The sequence below is a fragment of the Lupinus angustifolius genome, chromosome LG16 (assembly GCF_001865875.1).
Source record: "Lupinus angustifolius cultivar Tanjil chromosome LG16, LupAngTanjil_v1.0, whole genome shotgun sequence".
NCBI lineage: Eukaryota > Viridiplantae > Streptophyta > Magnoliopsida > Fabales > Fabaceae > Lupinus > Lupinus angustifolius.
This window is the reverse complement of record NC_032024.1, coordinates 19728470-19745937: the sequence shown is the minus strand read 5'-3', so window position 1 is coordinate 19745937 and position 17468 is coordinate 19728470. Positions and strand designations below refer to the sequence as shown.

Here is a 17468-nt window from a genome sequence, read left to right as displayed (position 1 = left end):
CAGATTTTAACAATAATATGAAACTGTTAATTTTTTATTTTTAAAGGTTTACTTTTTGTTAATGTAGCAATGTCTTATTGATCTGAAATAAGAAACAAGACATCAAGAGAGACAGATGATCTATCTCCTAGTTAATGGTCATCTTACTGTCAACCCACACAACCTTTCTTAGGTTTGTCTTGTGTCTTCACAGCCTTGACATTCCCAGAAAAAGTTTTGAAGTAGAAGAGCCTTAAACATTTCAGCTTTACTCCACTTCAGAACTTTTTGGTGGCTTACACTTACACATTTATGTCTGGTCATGCTCACATTCCTATTTAGGTGCAGAATCACATATACGCTGTTGAAGCATATGCAAATATGAGGTGAATCAATTGATGCATGAGTATGGGTATTAAACTAATCATTCAACACACCAACATTGAAGATAGTGTTTAATATCTATGCAATGTTACTGTACAAAAATTTACACGGTCAATATATCATTCACCATTCTTTATTTTAATTACTTTCGTTTAAGATTCAATAATGAAGGATGTGCTTAGTCAGTGCAAAGATAAACAGATAGATTAACAGTAAACCATTACATTTCACAAGGAAAGGAACTTGTCTGAAACATTAGAAATCTGGTACATATTAACATGTGGACTCAAGGAAACTAAACCCAACCACCGACATTACCTACCATCCAAATTTCAAAACCACATATCCCCTGTTTGGACCCTCCTTCCAGGAAAGGGTTTAGTTTCCCCTCAAGAACTGAGTTCTGACCAATTTAGGCCAACTATACTATGACATGTAGACTTTTACAATAGACATTGAAGGTATAGGCTATTATTTGCCTTGGGAAATATAGACCCACCAGAAGCAACATGGAATCAAAAAGATATTACATATACTGATGGATCAACTGAAGCCATCCAGCATAACAAGTTTCAGTCTTGCGTTTCGCATGAAATTGTGCCCGGTTAGGCCATGGAACATTGTAAATTGGTAATTTTGACAAAAATAATGGTACCGCTTTGGTTAACTTATCAACCGATATACAATACTTGCTAAGCTTATCATCAAGATCCAGCCTGATGAGCAAATTGTAGCCCTAATTGCCGCTTCACATGGTCAGGTATCAACTTATTAACAAGCTCTGGAGATCCTCCGGATAACTGTAAACAGGGAGAATTACAATATAGTTTTCCATTATTTTTTTGTATAACTAGAATGATTACCATGATCATAAAACAATAGTATAACAGTACAAAATATTTTTCATTGCATTGCTTTTGTGTACTATAATGTCACGTATGTACTAATGTCACTAGCTTTGTGTAGGATAAAATTTAGGTTATGAGACAGCTTTAAAACTTAGCAAATGGATCTCTAGATGTAATTTTCAGGCTTCAGTGAAACTTATCTATGCTTTTTGCAATATGATTAGTATTAATTTTAGTGTTTGTCTTAAAACTATTTGCACTGATAGCTTACTGCTAGAGCACAAGTATGACAAACAAAGATATTTTAAGGACTTACTTCCTGTTTGAAGTTGAAAAGAGGGGGCAATGGACGACCATTTGGTAGGCGAGCATTGGGTTCTCGGAGTTCATCAAAGAAAGGATGCGCACATGCTTCTAGCTGCATAACAAAAATAGGTTATTCTCAGATTGCTATTCTAGTTTTTGTAAAATAAGAAGCCGCAATTGACCAAAACAGAAGGCCAAACTCACCGCAGAGCACCGAAGGCTTGGGGAGTATTGCAAAAGCCTGGAAGCAAGATCAATAGCTTCTGGAGGCATCTTTTTGTGGAATATCTACATGATTTTCAAGTGTTAGAATATCCAGGAATATATTTAATCTACTCAGCTTTGATTCCCTGAAAAGTTAAGTGCCTGAAACAAGATAAAAATGCATACCTTATGCCATGGGTGTGCTTTTATCTGTGGAAACCTGAAGTCGTTGTAATTAGGATTCATACAGCGCACTTCCTCTCGAGTGGGTGTTCCAAGCACCTGAAATACAGAATTTATAGATGTGATGACTTGTCATGAAACATGGCACGATTTTAGAAACATATAGTGCATGCTAACCAATCACACCTTTATAATATGAACAAGCTGATCCACTGCATTTTCACCAGGGAATAATGGCTGAAAATGTTCTAATTGTGTTAGTTGACATGTACGTGGCAGATATCAAAAGAACATTCAAACCAATTTGCAGTAGATTTATGTAATAATAACACTTCAACAGAAACCAAAGCCTTTCCACACTAGGTACGGTCGGCTACATGGATAATATGACGCCATTGTGGTAATGGAAAAGAAAAGACACAAACCTGGCCCAAAAGCAGTTCTGCAAGGACGCAGCCAGCTGACCAGATATCAATTGAAGTAGTATACTCTGTGGCACCAAATATAAGTTCCGGAGCTCGATAGAACCGTGAACATATGTAAGATATATTTGCTTCACCTTTGACCTGATCAGACAAAACCAAATTTAGTACAGGAAACATTTAACTGAAAGAAAACAATCAAATAGAAATCAATATAGTAGGGGGGATTGATCCAACATATTGTCAGAGTCACTAGAAGACAAGCTAAAGTGAAAAAAAGATCTCTGACATAAAAATACATAATAAATAAAGAGCTTCGTAGTTTTCTGTGGAGCAGAGAAGGACACCAGCATAAGAGACTACTACTAAAACAATGCTATGATTAGACTCTTCATATGTTCTATCACAACTTTATGGCAAATTGATAGTTTATTACTTAATTGACATTCTTAGATAAGTTATTGTTTTGACGATAGAAAAAGAAAATGATGCACAACAAAGTAAGCATATTAAAGTAAAATAAGGGGGTCGACATACTAGCATTTTTGCACTTCCAAAATCACATAGCTTAACTTGGTGTGTAAGAGGATCAACCTGGTGAATATAAAAAAAAATCAGAGGCCAGAAATAGTTACTACTTCAAAAAAGAATCTAAAATTCTAATTTATAATCAGCAAGAATTATACAAACGAACCAGTATATTTTGAGGCTTCAAATCTCTATGGCAAACTCCAGGAACAGTGTGGATATAGGCCAAACCCCTGAAAATCTGTAGATTCACCAGACATATATCAAGCAGCGAGAAAACAAATCAGAAACGTTTCAGCCACTAGAAAGTCCGAGGCATACCTGGTACATGTAAAGTTTTACATAGATAATGGGCATTCTTTGATTAGCGTTACTGTAGTGCTTTAAGACCCGGTACATAGACTCTGGAACATATTCCATCACCAAATTAAGAAAAAGTTCATCTGTACTCGTAGTTGAAAAGAAACAATGCTTCAGAGAGACCACATTTGGATGATCCATCACACGCATTAACTGTAGTTCACGACTCTTATATCTTCGGTCTTGCAAAACCTTCTTAATGGCCACTGCCTCCCCAGTTTCCAAGCATTTTGCCTGAGCGGAAAAATTATCAGCAAGTGGCAAACTAGTTCAAGATGGCAACACTGCACAGTTATGAATCTAGTACAAGCATACCTGGAAAACAATTCCGAATGATCCAGTTCCTACAACACGTTCTGCCATGTAACTGATAGTCTACAAAAATCATTGCAACAAGAGATGAAAAATCACAATCCAGAATTAGCATGGATCAGATGTGAAGGTGAATATTTTACAATATGCAACATTACCAGTAGAATGGGATACACAAAGACAATTACCTGTTTGGGCTCCCCATTTTTGCCTCCAATTGTAGTAGAGATGATGTGACCGGTGAGGGAATCATTGATAACAGATGTCGGTGTCTCCTGCTCAAATTGCCATAAGTATGAGAAGGTATAAGGAATATTATAACTCCAAATGCTTGCAGCATAGGGAATCTAAAAGTAGGAAAACACAATTCGCCAATTGGAGGACATATCAAACACACAAAGTAGACAACTATGACCGGAACACAACCGTACTAGTTGCTATAGTATATGAAAATAACGCCGCAGCAAGTCAACAAGCAGCAGAATAAGATAAACTGAACAAAAAATTTCAATCATACATCAAAGTAATGAGCTACACAAAAATCATTCTAGGAGTGGTGAATACTGAAAAACAAGCAAACTATCAGAACAAACAACAAACCGAATCATTGAAAATCCAAACCATGTTCAAATCCAAACATGTTATAAAAAACAATTATTCAACATGGCATAATATCCACTTCAGAACTTCTCTCCAAAAAGAGAAAAAAAATTGTAACTTCACAGAAAAACACATAGATCCATACAAAAAAGAGCTAAATGGGTCTTCTATTTTAAGCTCAAAGATCAAATTCCCCCAATAACAAACCCTAGAGCCCCCTTACTCAACTGAGAAAGGAAACAAAATAGAAATAGAGAACAAAATTAAAACAACCCAGATAACATAAGCTACATACTCAAAAAATAGAAGGAAAAAAAATCAACTTTACATTCATGGATCACTCAACTTATCTCAACAACTAAACAATCAGCATATGAAGTTATAAACAAAATAAAAAAATAATTTTTGCAATAAAAATACCTTATCCTCAGCCATGGAGGAAGAGGAAAGAGCAAAGAGGAATCAAGAGAAGGAAAAGGAGAAGAAAATGGAGAAAGAGTGAAGGAAGAGAAAGAAATGAAGACCAAAACAAGAGAAAGACAGGTCCATGTGATTCCAGCTCTACTTTTCTTCCACCTTTCTTTCTGTCTTCTCTTTCTTTTCTTTTTCTTTTTTTTTAATTTGTTTTTTGGCTTTTTCCCATTTTCTTAACTCTGTGTCAGATTTGGAAGACTTCACTGTTTAATCTCAATTATTATTAGGTGTCCTTACCAAAAAATGAAAAAAATTATATCCTACTCCATATTTTTATGTATACCAATAACGATTTCTTCTAATGATATAAAATTTGATAACCAAAATGTAAGAGATTGATTTCTAGAAGGGAAAGCTATTAGGAAAGACATCTACACAAATAGAAATGAATTAATTTATTACGAATAGAAATGAATTAATTTATTACGAATAGAAATGAATTAATTTGTTACAAATAAAGTAAGAAATATATTGCTAGTATCAAAAACATAAAAAATGATAACAAAGTTATTAATAAATAAGTATATTTTATGACACACATTACTTTATTTAACAATGATTAGTATAAGTATAACATACATCAAAACGAATTAATTTATTACAAATAAAATGAAAGATACCTTGATAAAGATAAAAAATGATAACCAATTATTAAATAAACAAGTATACTTTATTTAAGTATAAGTATAACATATATATTAGTTTCTTGTTGAGTGAGAAAACTTGTAGAGAGATATTAGTCACAAATAGGATATCACGTCATCCAAAATCTTAAGGTATTAGTTTTACGAGTTTTTCCTACTTATAAATTTTTTCACTCTTCCATATCTAACGTGGAAATTCATATTTGAATAAACTCAACCATTTGTATGATTGAAATCATGTAAAATGTGAAGGGAAAACCAGCTCAATGAAAAACAAAGCATAATTTGACATAGTTTCAATTATTACATGATACAGTCATGAAAACTTTTGCTCATATAAATATTAAGTTCAAAGAAATATAGTAGTGGTAATCATAAAAATATAATTTATCATTTTAACGTCAGCCGAAAGAACTCGAATAAGTGCAAAGAAATTAAGGTCCCATTTTCTCGGTAGGGTCCACCAGATGTTGACCCATAACATTACATGAATCTGTCAACTATTATTTTCAATGGAATATCTCTCAACAAGGTATACGGGCTATAGTTTATCAATAGAAAAAAAGTATAGACTGTATCAATTTTATATTCTTAATGTATCATTCATATTCATAATTAAGTATTATTAATTCTTTATAAAAATAAATACAAATAATTAATATAAAATATAATAACAGTGTATTTGTTGATTTCCCACGGGTATTTTCGTAGCGGAAGCAATTCTGTCCGAGCCGGGAACATCCACAAGTACGTGGGGCTAACTCTCCCCACGTACATTTTTTCATCCATAAGATTCGAACCCGAAACATTGCTTAAGGAGAATCAAACATGTATCACTTAAACGAACACTCGTTGATAACAGTGTATAAATTTTTATATTAATAATGCATTGATTAACTCTATCTATATATAACAATGATAAAAATTCATATAAAAGTTGATTGGAGGAGGAAAAGATAGGGTCATAAAAGACTGAAGAATCTGCTTGCTTGCTAAAAATGGAAGAAATTAATTAATTTAACTAACATTAAACTAGAGCTTATGAATGTAGGCCTTTTTTAATCCATAGAAAGTATACATTTATTTTTTATCAACTCATTTATAAATTATAATTTTGTTTACACCTCACCTTATATGTATTTATCTTCTCTCTTTTTTTGTACCGAGTGAATCTAAACAAAACAATTAAGGCTTCAGATATCATGTTCTAGTGGCATCAAAATAGAACATATATCTTAGCTCATATGATACTTAATCTATTACTCTCATGTTATTATATAACTGTCACTTTAAGATTTTGGCATATATATTAAGAAAATCAATTAATGTAGTGAAATTATTCATTAATTTTCTATAATACATTTTATTTCCCATGCTCATAAATTCCAATCATTTTACACTATTATTCATACTTGAGACTATACCTACTTCATTTACTCAAGTGTCTTTGTCTTTTCATTACTCCAATTCAAAGAGTTCTAAAGAACTTTGCCTCCAAACAATTTTGCCTCCTAAAAATCAACATAAAAAATAAAAACCTTTGTTAAAATTTAAATTAAAATTTGTTTACCACCGAAATTTCAATTTAGCTTACCCTCATACTTTTTTAAAATTTTACTAGTAGTTTCATTCTTTAAAATTGAGAGATGTGACAAGATCATTTTTTATTGAGAAAGTCATTCCTGCTATAAAGAAAAATTGGTCAAGAGAGGACATTAAGAATCCAATTTTTATTCAACAAGATAATACTATAACACATATTAGTCACGCTGATGATGAGTTCCTTAAAGTAGTTTGATATTCGTTTGATGTGCCAACCTGCAAATTCTCTCGATTTAAATGTGTTAGATCTTGGATTTTTCAGTGCTATACAATCATTGCAACATAAAGAATCACCTAAAAATATTGATGAACATGTCATGCAGTTGTGAGCTCATTTGAAAACTTTTCTACTGAAAAGTCTAATTGCATATTTGTAACATTGCAGTCATGTATGATTGAGATCATGAAAGCCAGAGGTTCTAATCATTATAAAATCTCACATTTGAAGAAATAAAGGCTACAAAGGGAACAAGGATTTCACAATCAATTGAAGTGCGATCCAGAATTGGTACAAGAAGTTCTCAATTATTTAAACATTGATTCATCTTGATGTTATGAGATTTGATGTCATTACTAACGAGATACAATAAACACTACATAAGCTTAATAAATTTAGGAAGATAAATTTTTAACATAGTTGAAACCACTTCTTGAATCTCTTTCTCATATTTCTTCTCCTTCTTCAGGAAATTTATTGAAATCAAACTCATACTCATACTCAATATTTCTTCTTTATAATTTTCAACATTTTCCAATTTGCCTTCTATCTTCAACCACCTCATCTTGTGTACGTTAAGAGAGTCTTCAAACACTTCATCTTGTATACTATTGATAGAGTCTTCAACCACTTCATCTTGTTCACTATTGAGAGAATCTTCAACCACCTCATTCACTCTTTAGCTATTTCTCCTTAATCTGTACTATACGAAGGAGTGGTACAATTAGAAAAGTCAAAATTTATTTTATAATTACGTTTTTTATTCCATGTTCGACAATAATATTTCATTTACTCTACTTAATATTGAAAGAGTACTCCACTTAATATTTCAATATTGAAAATTTACAATTAATCAAAGAGTAATTTGTAATGTTACAGGAATCAACAATATCCATTAAGTTATAGTTTTGGATAATTGTGTAGAGTCATATGGAGAAGACTTTTAACTTAAGGGTATAATTGAGAAAAAAATAATAATCTCTTGAACTTTAAAAAGTAGCAAATAAAAGGGAACAAAAAAGATACTGACAATTATATAGGAACAAAGGGAGTATATTAAACTAATATAAAATAGAAGTACATCTTTTTCCAATGATAGTTAGCACATGAGTTTTCTTCTCTCGTAGATATGATGCAGCCTAACCTCTCATCTCTTGTTGGTTAGGTCTCCTATGCCTAATACAATTGTTATATAGTTTCAATTCTCATTCATATATTTTTTTTCAGTGCATACTGTTCATTCATGTTCACAATAAGATAAGCTATAGTGAGGAAGGGAAATTCATTAGCAGCCATTTTTATCTGACACTTGTTAATTTGAACAACATGTAGTTGTAGCTAAAGTAGTACTAAATGGTTTGGCACATTTTCATACAATTATTCTATGAGCTAAAATGTTTGTATTGGCATTTTTAATAAGGATTCATTCTTAAACCAATGAAAGACAATTCCTAAACCAGGACTTCATTGATAATTCAAATTTGACATCTAAAATGTATATTTGATGCCAATGTAGATAGCTGCATTGAATTTCTTAGTTTTCCAACATCAATCCTTAATAGTCAGTCAACATTCCTATCCTTAATAGTCAGTCAACATTCCTTTATTTCAATCAATATGGTGAGAATCATATTATACTAGGCAGTTTAACTGGTTTGACCACTTACTCGACTTGAAAAAGACTCTGTTTTGCGGTCTTAACTGAGTGAGAGTTGGACCGTTTTAAACCGGGAAAATTCCGGGTTGATTGTGTTAAACCTGGTTAAACCGGAATAACCAAGGAAGTAAACCAGACAGTTTACTTGAAATTAAAAAAATGAAACACTACTCTAATATTTTGTTTTACTCCGGTCCATAGAAATATCGAGATATTATTTCAATATAATTATACATAATCATAAATTATATAAAATTTTATATTTATATTAATTCACAACATTATAGTTGTGTATCATTTTAATCTTCTTTACTTGAATATTAAACAATGTTTGTAAGAAAATATGTGACGAAGAGGCCTATGGCAAACTTGTGATAACATTCTTTGACAATAAAGATTCACCAATATGATACAAAGTTATCACTGCTACCAATCATACTAGTAAAATAAAACCCGTATATGGAAATTATCCTCTTCCTATATATATAATATTTCTTGATGATAAAATTTTGTTAAGATGGAGGAAAATAGTGGTTGAGGTTGAAAGGGAGGGTATAGAATTCTTCATTCCGAGTATCTCCTTTAAATGTTCTAAAGTTAGCCCACCATGGCATTCCCCTATCTTTAGTACTATCCTTGTATTCAAGTGTGTTGTCCAAGAACACAGCAACAATCAATGCTACACTTGGTGATGAGAAGAAGATAGTATTAAGGAAGTCATTGAACTGCAAAATGAAAAGGAAAGAAAGTAGTTAGGAGCAATTTTTTAAAGATGGCTTGCAACACCTAATGAGATATGAGGAGAGTAGATGTATGCAGCTTTACCCTCACAAACAGGGGTGAGCATAGGCTTGGTTGGGACGAGTTAAGGTTTGTCCTTACCCGACCCTAAATATTGGTCGGGTCATTTTTTTGAACCCGGACCCGACCCTAGACCTGAAGCTAACTCGACTCTAGATATTGACCGGATCAACCTTTAAATCCGATCTGACCTTAGACCCGATTAAATATAATGCACACTCATTTTAGATAAAGACTTCTCAATATTATTTATTAGTATGAATATGTAATTTGACATATAAATGATAATGTATATCTATATTATTAATCATGTATATATGATGTAAAATTAGAGAATCAATGATACTTTCGACCAAAAGGTATCATTACTCTATACATATCTAGTAAAAACACACACAAACATGATGAATGAGTGAACATGGGACGGCACGGGTCGTGTTTGGTCCCTACCCAACCTTCCGAGTCCTGCTCATCCCTGCTCAAAGCAAGAGGCTGTTTTTTTCCACTTGTACAAAAAAGCATAAGACATATGATACAATAGATAAAATGTGATCAAATCATCATATTCATGATAAGAGTAAATTACACAAATTATCCATCTTTTTTTTTGAACCTACATAGATCACCTTATTTATTTACATACATTACACTAGTCACATCTGCACAAAAAACAAATGTGATATTTTAAATAAAAAGGGGTGATAAATACAATTAAACTAAATAAAAAATATGGTATATTGTCGAGAAGGATCCAACTAGTGTACGAGTCAATGTCTCTTCAATAACTTTGGTTTGTTACAAAATTCATCAATTATTCTAAGGAGATATTATTTAAATCACTCTAATAATATATTGTAACGAACCAAAAATAATGAAGATATATTGACTTGTATACTATTTTGACTTGTCTCCATATTATACTATATTTTGTTTAACTTAATTATACTTTATGACCATTTTTTGTTTAAAAGATTACACTTACGTCTTATGGAGGGATAGTCAGAGTGTAATGTATGTATATAAATTAAGGGGTTTGTGTAGATATAAAAAGAGAAAGATGATTTGTGTAATTTCACTAAAACTTAGGAAGGGTGAGTGTTTACTCGCATAATAAAAAAATTTCATCAAAAGATAAAATTCACATCTCAAGTTACTACTTCACAGTTAGCAATTTATGAATCTAAATAACCTCCCACGACTTGTGTGGCATAACTGTAGTTTAAGGGCTAGCATATGCATTTGTTTTAACTTTCGAAATAAATGAAATATATAGTTAAAAAACAACAAACTCACCCATCCTGCCCTTGTATGAGTGGGACCATGAAGGGCCTTGGAAGTGTATTCTCTGAAATACTCAGGAACAGAAAAACCTAAGAAGAGGGCAATGCCAGTAATAAAGAGGTTCCTCAAGGAGTTCATGTTAGTGAACTGCAAAAATGATAGCCCTACAGAAGCTGAAAACAACAATATCAATTGTTATAAAAAGAAATTATACATGTTCAAATGAAATCAAAGATGAAATGGTGGTACTAAACTACTCACCTACAAGACCAAACAGAACACAGTATGCAGCAGCAAAAATAGGGAAGGGTATTGATGCAAATAAAGCTCCAAATTTTCCTGATGAAAGATGTAAATTGTGCTTTGTAAGAGAACATTATCAAAAGAGTAACATATAGTGAAAAGGGGTTAGTTTTGTTAGATTAGTGATCACTATGGTTTGATTTGTTACTTACCTAACATTGAGAAGAATATCATAAAGCCAGCTGAAATTTGAATGACTCTTCGACTTCCAACGCGGGTGCTTCCTAGAAGCCCTACATTCTCTCTGTCATGGTACTATAAGAGTCAATTTGGATACCATAAAAGGGAAAACCATGAACATGAAAGAATAACACTTACACTGAAACTGTTGAACCAGTTAGTGTTCCAAAAAGTCCACTCAGCAATATTCCAATTCCCTGCCAACCAACACCGCGGCTCAGAACATGAGCAGGAGGTGGTGTCGCACTTGCTAGTCGCGATGCAGCTTTGTACGCCCCAGTTGACTGTCACATTTTTTATTTATAGTGTCATTATTCAACAAATAGATTTGAATTTCAATTAGGACCATCTTTTATGAATATAATACCTCAATTAAGGAGACTAAAACAGCAGCCATCATTCCGAAAGAATGACCGGCATCAAATGTAGGAGCGCCCCATTCAAGAGGATATGGGATCTTTATCCTACAAGCAAAATGTTCAAGAGTCATTGGCAATAGTTCAATAAGTTTATGCCCATTTATGTGTTGTGTAAGTTAAAAAAACAACTTCGTCATATAATCTAGTGAAGTTACGTCCCGCAATTTTGTTATAGAAACATTCAACTATTGAAATAGATGCTTTTGGTACTAACCATGGAGCAGAAGAAATGAGGTTGGCCTTATCAGTTCTGCAGCTATGTTGCGTTAGTTCCGGGCGGTGTTTGTATGCTCCACTCGCTGTTAAGAGATGTGCATATGCCCAAATCACTGTGGCTGATATAAGTAGAGCAAATCTCTCTAGTATTGGTAGTTGTCTTGTTTTGAAATTTTTCAAGTACTGCATGCACCAAATATCATAACACAATTATTATACTTATGTAATGTAATAAATAGAGCAAATATTGTAATGCTGCATACACAAAATCCCTATTAGAAACTTTCAAATTCAAAGGCAATTCAACAAAAAATACTGCATTGGATTATAGTTAAGCTTCAAAAGTTAGTTTGATTTTAGTACCTGAGATAAGACTATAAACAGAATTAACATTGGAATTCCAATTTCAACACAATGCCCAACCTGAAAATAATTCAAAACAGAAATGCTAAAACAATATGAACCGAACAGTGATAAAAAACCTGAACTTTTTAACTTAGATATTCAGAGAAGTTGGTATTATTGACAAATGATAGATGAGTTATAGTTATACCACAGGGAACCCTCTGTCAAATAATCCAAAACCAACTAATGCAATCACTGGAACCATTCCAAGTGGACTGAAAAACCTGAAAAGAGGGAAACAGTAATTATTTTATGTATAGAATAGATTAAAGAATGTTGATTTAGGCTTCACTCTTCAGTTGCATTGCAATATGCAATTCACATAGAAAAACTTACCTAGAACAAATGGCCCATAATTGACTAAATCCCAAAATAATTTGTATACTTGATGCTACTATCATTGCACCTTGGACTGCTCTCATGGTGCTAAGAAATCTCTGGAGATAAATGGAAGAGAATTAGTTTAAACCCTGGAGATGGGGAGATGACAAATTCAAGATAAATTTGATTAATTTAACTCACATTCAACTAAATAATTTACAATTATTTTTCATGTAATAAATGGTGTCATACCCCAGCCTTGATATGGGACCCTCTGAACCCATGAATTTACTTAGTGTGTTACCCTTTAAGCTTAAATATCACTATAGTATTTTATTCCCCCTAAATGGAGCCTCCACGACTCAAACCTATGACCTCAAGGACTTAAAGGGTGTCGGGGGCTCCCTCTGGGGGAATAAATGGCACGCTCGGTAAATTCATAGGTCCAGAGGGATTGCATGTCAAGGCTGAGGTATTACAAATGGCAAAATGACATACAAAATGTAAGTTTAGATTAGAGATATGTACTAACCAAATGTGAGTCCTCTATCCTTGACAATTTAGAATCATGAATTATTGATATGATGGGGACCATGAATGCATAAGACCCTCCCATCACTGTTGGCAACCGAGTTCCAAAGAGTGTTTGTAAGAGTGTATTAATTCCTTCAACAAAAAGCAGTGTTTGTACCACCCTCACTTTATCACCCTGAATCATTATATCAATCAATATATGAAATGTCAATTCTCTATCTAGGCCAATGCAAAATAAAAACAAAACCATCTAACAAAACAAAATATGCAGAACAAAGATAATCAAAACATAAAAACAAAAAAATAAGATTTTTACTTCATATAGGCTTGCTAATATCAAATAGTTTCCACAGGATTAATATACAAAAGTATGTAATATCTATGCATGGTTAGTGTAAATATTTATACACTGTCACAGCATTTGCATCTGCATTGTCCAATATTTATGTGGATTGTTTTTTTGTTTTGAAAACTTAACAATGATTAAATATGAAAGATACAATAACCGTGTATAAAACTCATATATATATTGAGCATTTGAAAGTAACATAAGGACTCATAGACTTAAAACTTGGTAGTTTGGAGTGAATGGCTTACATCATTTCCACCCATCAAAGGCACAAGAAATGAAGGAATCATGACTGCAGTTCCTAAGGCCAAAATGTAATGCTGGAAACCCAGAGCTATTGACTCCACTGTAAACAGTTCACAGCATAGATATCACTATCATTCTCATAGAAAACCAAAATGGGCATATACAAACAAAACAAAACAAAAAAGTTCAATAAGTCAATGAAACTGAAAATGCATGTTGAGTACAGATTAAAGTTAAGCATACCCCAAGATGGGTCTGAATCTATACAGTACTCTAAGCCTTGAAGTTGGTCCATTGGTTGGTGGCTTATCTCCTCTATTTTTGGAGCTGCCATTATCACTGTTACACTTTGTGAATCTCCTTTTGGTTATAAATGTTGATGTTTATGAAGGATAAGAAAGAAAGAAAAACACAGGTTGAGAGTAAGAAGGGAAGCTAGATGAAAAGGTGGAATCTTGGGTTATAGAATGTGAGAAAAAAGTGAGGGACTGAGTCAATGTGTGAAGTTGATAAAGGAGAAAGGAAAAGGCAGTAAATGGTGTGTGTGAGAGACTAACACAATTGGAGGGACACTATTGTGTAAGTGACTTACTCTAATTTTCAAATTCTGTCTCAAACTATGTTAAACATATCAATAGAAATATATTTGAAATATAATTTAAGCTACATTTTAAAAAAACTCATATTGTGAGCTATGTACACTTTGCTTTACTCACTCCCTATTAAGAAAATGCACTCAATTTCACTATTCTTCTATTAAGAATGAGTGATCTTATATTTAATCAAGGGTAAAAACATGAAAATGTTATTGACCTTTTTCTTATCACAATGCTACTTTTCATGCCTAACTTAACTTATTATCTATCTACTATTGTTTATATGAATGATTATAAAATAATTGTGAGAAGTATATGTCATTCATAATAAAACCAATTATCATATATTATTTTTATTGATGAAATATTATCTCCAAATCTTGTTTAATTAATTCAATTTGACTTAGTCTCTTCTTGATTTACATGTTACTTTTGTATTTTTTTAGAAATGATATATTCTTCTACTATTTTTTTAATGTAACGTTATATGTCTTAGATTGATATTTTATTTATAAATAATTTAGTTGTAAAAATATATGTCTATGGAAAAGGATTCAATCTTGAGATTACATTTTTTTTTTCTTTTCATTATTTATGAATGTTGAAGATGCCGTTAACTTTTTATATTCCTGAAATGACCTTAAGTAACTTCCAAAATTCTGAACTCCATGTTACCGTTGGTTCACTGCTCCTATTAAATTTTTACGACAAAGTTTCTGCTGATCTGAGTTTGCAAGTGCATTTTATTAATTATAAAATAATTAAGGAAAGCAAGAGTGAAAATAATATGAGGGTTTTGACAGTAAGTTATGTTACTAGTTGATTAGTTGAATATTAACTTAAGCTCTTAATGAAAACTAAGAGTGACTATGGCTGTGGCTGGTAGGATGAAACTAAAGAACTCTTATTTAATCTTAGACTTGATGACTTATTCGATTATAAATGTCAATCAAACTAATTTTTGAATCTGAATATGATTATAGACCTAATTGAGTATAATAATATAATGTATTTTTTCTATTTTAGACAAAGTTTTCTTAATATTATATATTCTTATGCATATGAAGTTTGACATGTAAAATAATATATAAAAAATATTTTAGAAAACATTTGAATATGTATATATAGTAAAAAAATTAGAAAACCAATATAGGTAAATGTCCTAAGTTACCAACAAAAACAATTGAAAAATATTGTCAAAAAATGAGACATATCAGTAGATAAATCATTCAAATCAAATGAATTATTTATTATGAACTAAAGAGTATCATTATTTTATACACAATAAATCAAGAAGTAAAAATACTGAAGAAAGTTCAGGTTAAGACCAATAAGCAACAAATCCTTATTAGAACTGATTGAATATTATTTTTTAATTCGAATCCAATCCTAAACTAAATAAAATCAGCCACCATGTACTGGTCCATTTAAGGCCTAGTCAAATTGTGTGAGCAAGCAGAATCTTGCTCACCCTACTGAAAATATACTACATGTTTTAACTTTTGAGTGGAAGTCTCTTTTTTCATCTTTACATTTGTACTTATTTTAAAAAAGATGGTTCAATTTATGAGGTTCATAATTAATGAGATTTAAGGGTAAATATACATAATCTTATATTTGTAAGAGGGAAATATTGTTTTTTGGGTTTTGAATACATGAAGGCCATCTTTTGTATTATGTGTGTTATAAAAAAATTAACAAGTTTTCAAAAAGATATTAGTAAGGGAAAGCAAGGTGAGACAAAATGAGACTTTTGACCACAAGTTGTATATTTCTGCCGAAAATATTTTTCATATTTGAAGATATTACTAAGGGAAAGCAGTTTCCTTTTCTCCTTTGGTATAATATTAAATAGTTATAGAAAAATATAAAAATGTGAAAACGTTGCTTTTATTCTAGGATTCTATCCGTAATTTTTTTACCTGCATCATTCCAAATGAAGTAACTTACTAAATAACAATTGTGAGAAGAAAAGAGATGAGATTGGAGTGTTTTGTTTTTCCATAATGCACAATCATTTATGGTATGCTAAGCATTTGTCTAGTGAAAACAGTGACAAGTTGCCTTCATATACAATTGACATATGATATTTTTTTTAATGAACGAATATATCAGTTTAAGAATGTTGAATTTAGTAAGAAAAAATAGCTTCTCTTCTAGAAAAAACTTCAGTCCTATTTTTCTGTGTTAAGCAAGAATATCCATGAGTATATATATCATTAACTAGGCTCATTTATAATGTTACGTTGAATAGTTAATCACAACCTTTTTGCCAGTTCTCATTAATTAAGCAAAGTACTTTCAAAGCGTTTTAGTTTTTATTCCTTTACCAATGGCGGTTGATAGTAGCAGAAATGATCAAAATCCCCATACAAACAAACTTAATTTATCCAAAATGTCACCAATACAAAACAAAAATTAAGCAGGCCTCTCTTTAACAAAGTATCCAAAACACTGTAGTTAATAAGACTGCATATTTATGGAGTATGAGAACTTGTTGGATATGAAAAGGGTATGAAAAATAAGTATTTTAAGCCTTCTTTATAGTCTAAAAGATGTGTACAAATAGAAGCAAATTAAAAAGATGCTCCTAGTCCTAGGTGATCTCCAAAGGCACCATTCTAACTATATCCCATTAGCAAACAAAGAATCATTAGTTAGTCAAAAAGGTGAAGCCTTAGTGCTAGCTTTATGACAATAAACTAAAACACTATATAAGACTACACAAAGAGACTTTAGTATTCTTTTTATATGAAATTTTAATTTTGTTTGGATGGGCCAGAACTAGCAAACAAAGCATGGGAATGATGATATTGAGGAGTTGATGTGGATGCTGACCAAAGTGTATGATGACAAATTGAATATTAAAGGCAAAGTAGGCAGATACTATCATAAAGAATAAGGTATTGGCTGACATGAAAGACAGAATAGAAAATGTTGATACGTTGGCCCAAATAGGAGGATCTTGCATTGAAGAGAGCATATGGGGTCTTTTGCTTTGATCTAATAATGTTGCTCTTTTGTAGGGACAGAGCTACCAAGTCTAATGAGGCATTTTATCCCACAAACTCTCAATATATATCTATATTATACATGT

The 17468-nt window shown here is 31.9% G+C and overlaps 2 protein-coding genes across 3 annotated transcripts; both read right to left on the bottom strand.

Moving 5' to 3' along the window:
- LOC109330137 (shaggy-related protein kinase eta) lies at positions 555-4743 on the bottom strand. The gene is made up of 12 exons (XM_019564181.1): positions 4547-4743; positions 3715-3801; positions 3530-3589; positions 3176-3448; positions 3021-3095; positions 2864-2920; positions 2330-2470; positions 2091-2141; positions 1908-2003; positions 1722-1805; positions 1528-1629; positions 555-1163 (listed from the first exon to the last, which is right to left on the bottom strand). The coding sequence occupies exons 1-12, from the start codon at positions 4559-4561 to the stop codon at positions 1068-1070; spliced, it is 1137 nt and encodes a 378-aa protein (XP_019419726.1). The 5' UTR covers positions 4562-4743; the 3' UTR covers positions 555-1067.
- On the bottom strand, positions 9061-14344 carry LOC109328977 (nucleobase-ascorbate transporter 2-like). 2 transcript variants are annotated; one of them, XM_019562630.1, is made up of 14 exons: positions 14019-14344; positions 13778-13875; positions 13179-13355; positions 12662-12762; positions 12474-12549; positions 12284-12343; positions 11919-12103; positions 11653-11749; positions 11424-11569; positions 11258-11349; positions 11064-11141; positions 10815-10975; positions 9203-9445; positions 9061-9151 (listed from the first exon to the last, which is right to left on the bottom strand). In XM_019562630.1, the coding sequence occupies exons 1-13, from the start codon at positions 14107-14109 to the stop codon at positions 9233-9235; spliced, it is 1575 nt and encodes a 524-aa protein (XP_019418175.1). In that variant the 5' UTR covers positions 14110-14344; the 3' UTR covers positions 9061-9151; positions 9203-9232. The 2 variants fall into 2 exon arrangements, with proteins under 2 accessions (XP_019418175.1, XP_019418174.1); XM_019562629.1 differs by having other exon boundaries at positions 9067-9151; positions 9198-9445.

Excerpts from the sequence above, each read along its gene's own strand:
- LOC109330137 (XM_019564181.1), bottom strand. Across the intron at positions 3,096-3,175 it reads TAAAACTTTACATGTACCAG|ATTTTCAGGGGTTTGGCCTA; the intron begins GTATGCCTCGGA and ends GTGAATCTACAG. Across the intron at positions 2,142-2,329 it reads CAGAACTGCTTTTGGGCCAG|CCATTATTCCCTGGTGAAAA; the intron begins GTTTGTGTCTTT and ends GAACATTTTCAG.
- LOC109328977 (XM_019562630.1), bottom strand. The coding sequence starts at position 14,109 with ATGGCAGCTCCAAAAATAGAGGAGATAAGCCACCAACCAATGGACCAA. Across the intron at positions 12,550-12,661 it reads TTATGGGCCATTTGTTCTAG|GTTTTTCAGTCCACTTGGAA; the intron begins GTAAGTTTTTCT and ends CCCTCTTTTCAG. Across the intron at positions 12,104-12,283 it reads TGTTTATAGTCTTATCTCAG|TACTTGAAAAATTTCAAAAC; the intron begins GTACTAAAATCA and ends TGGTGCATGCAG.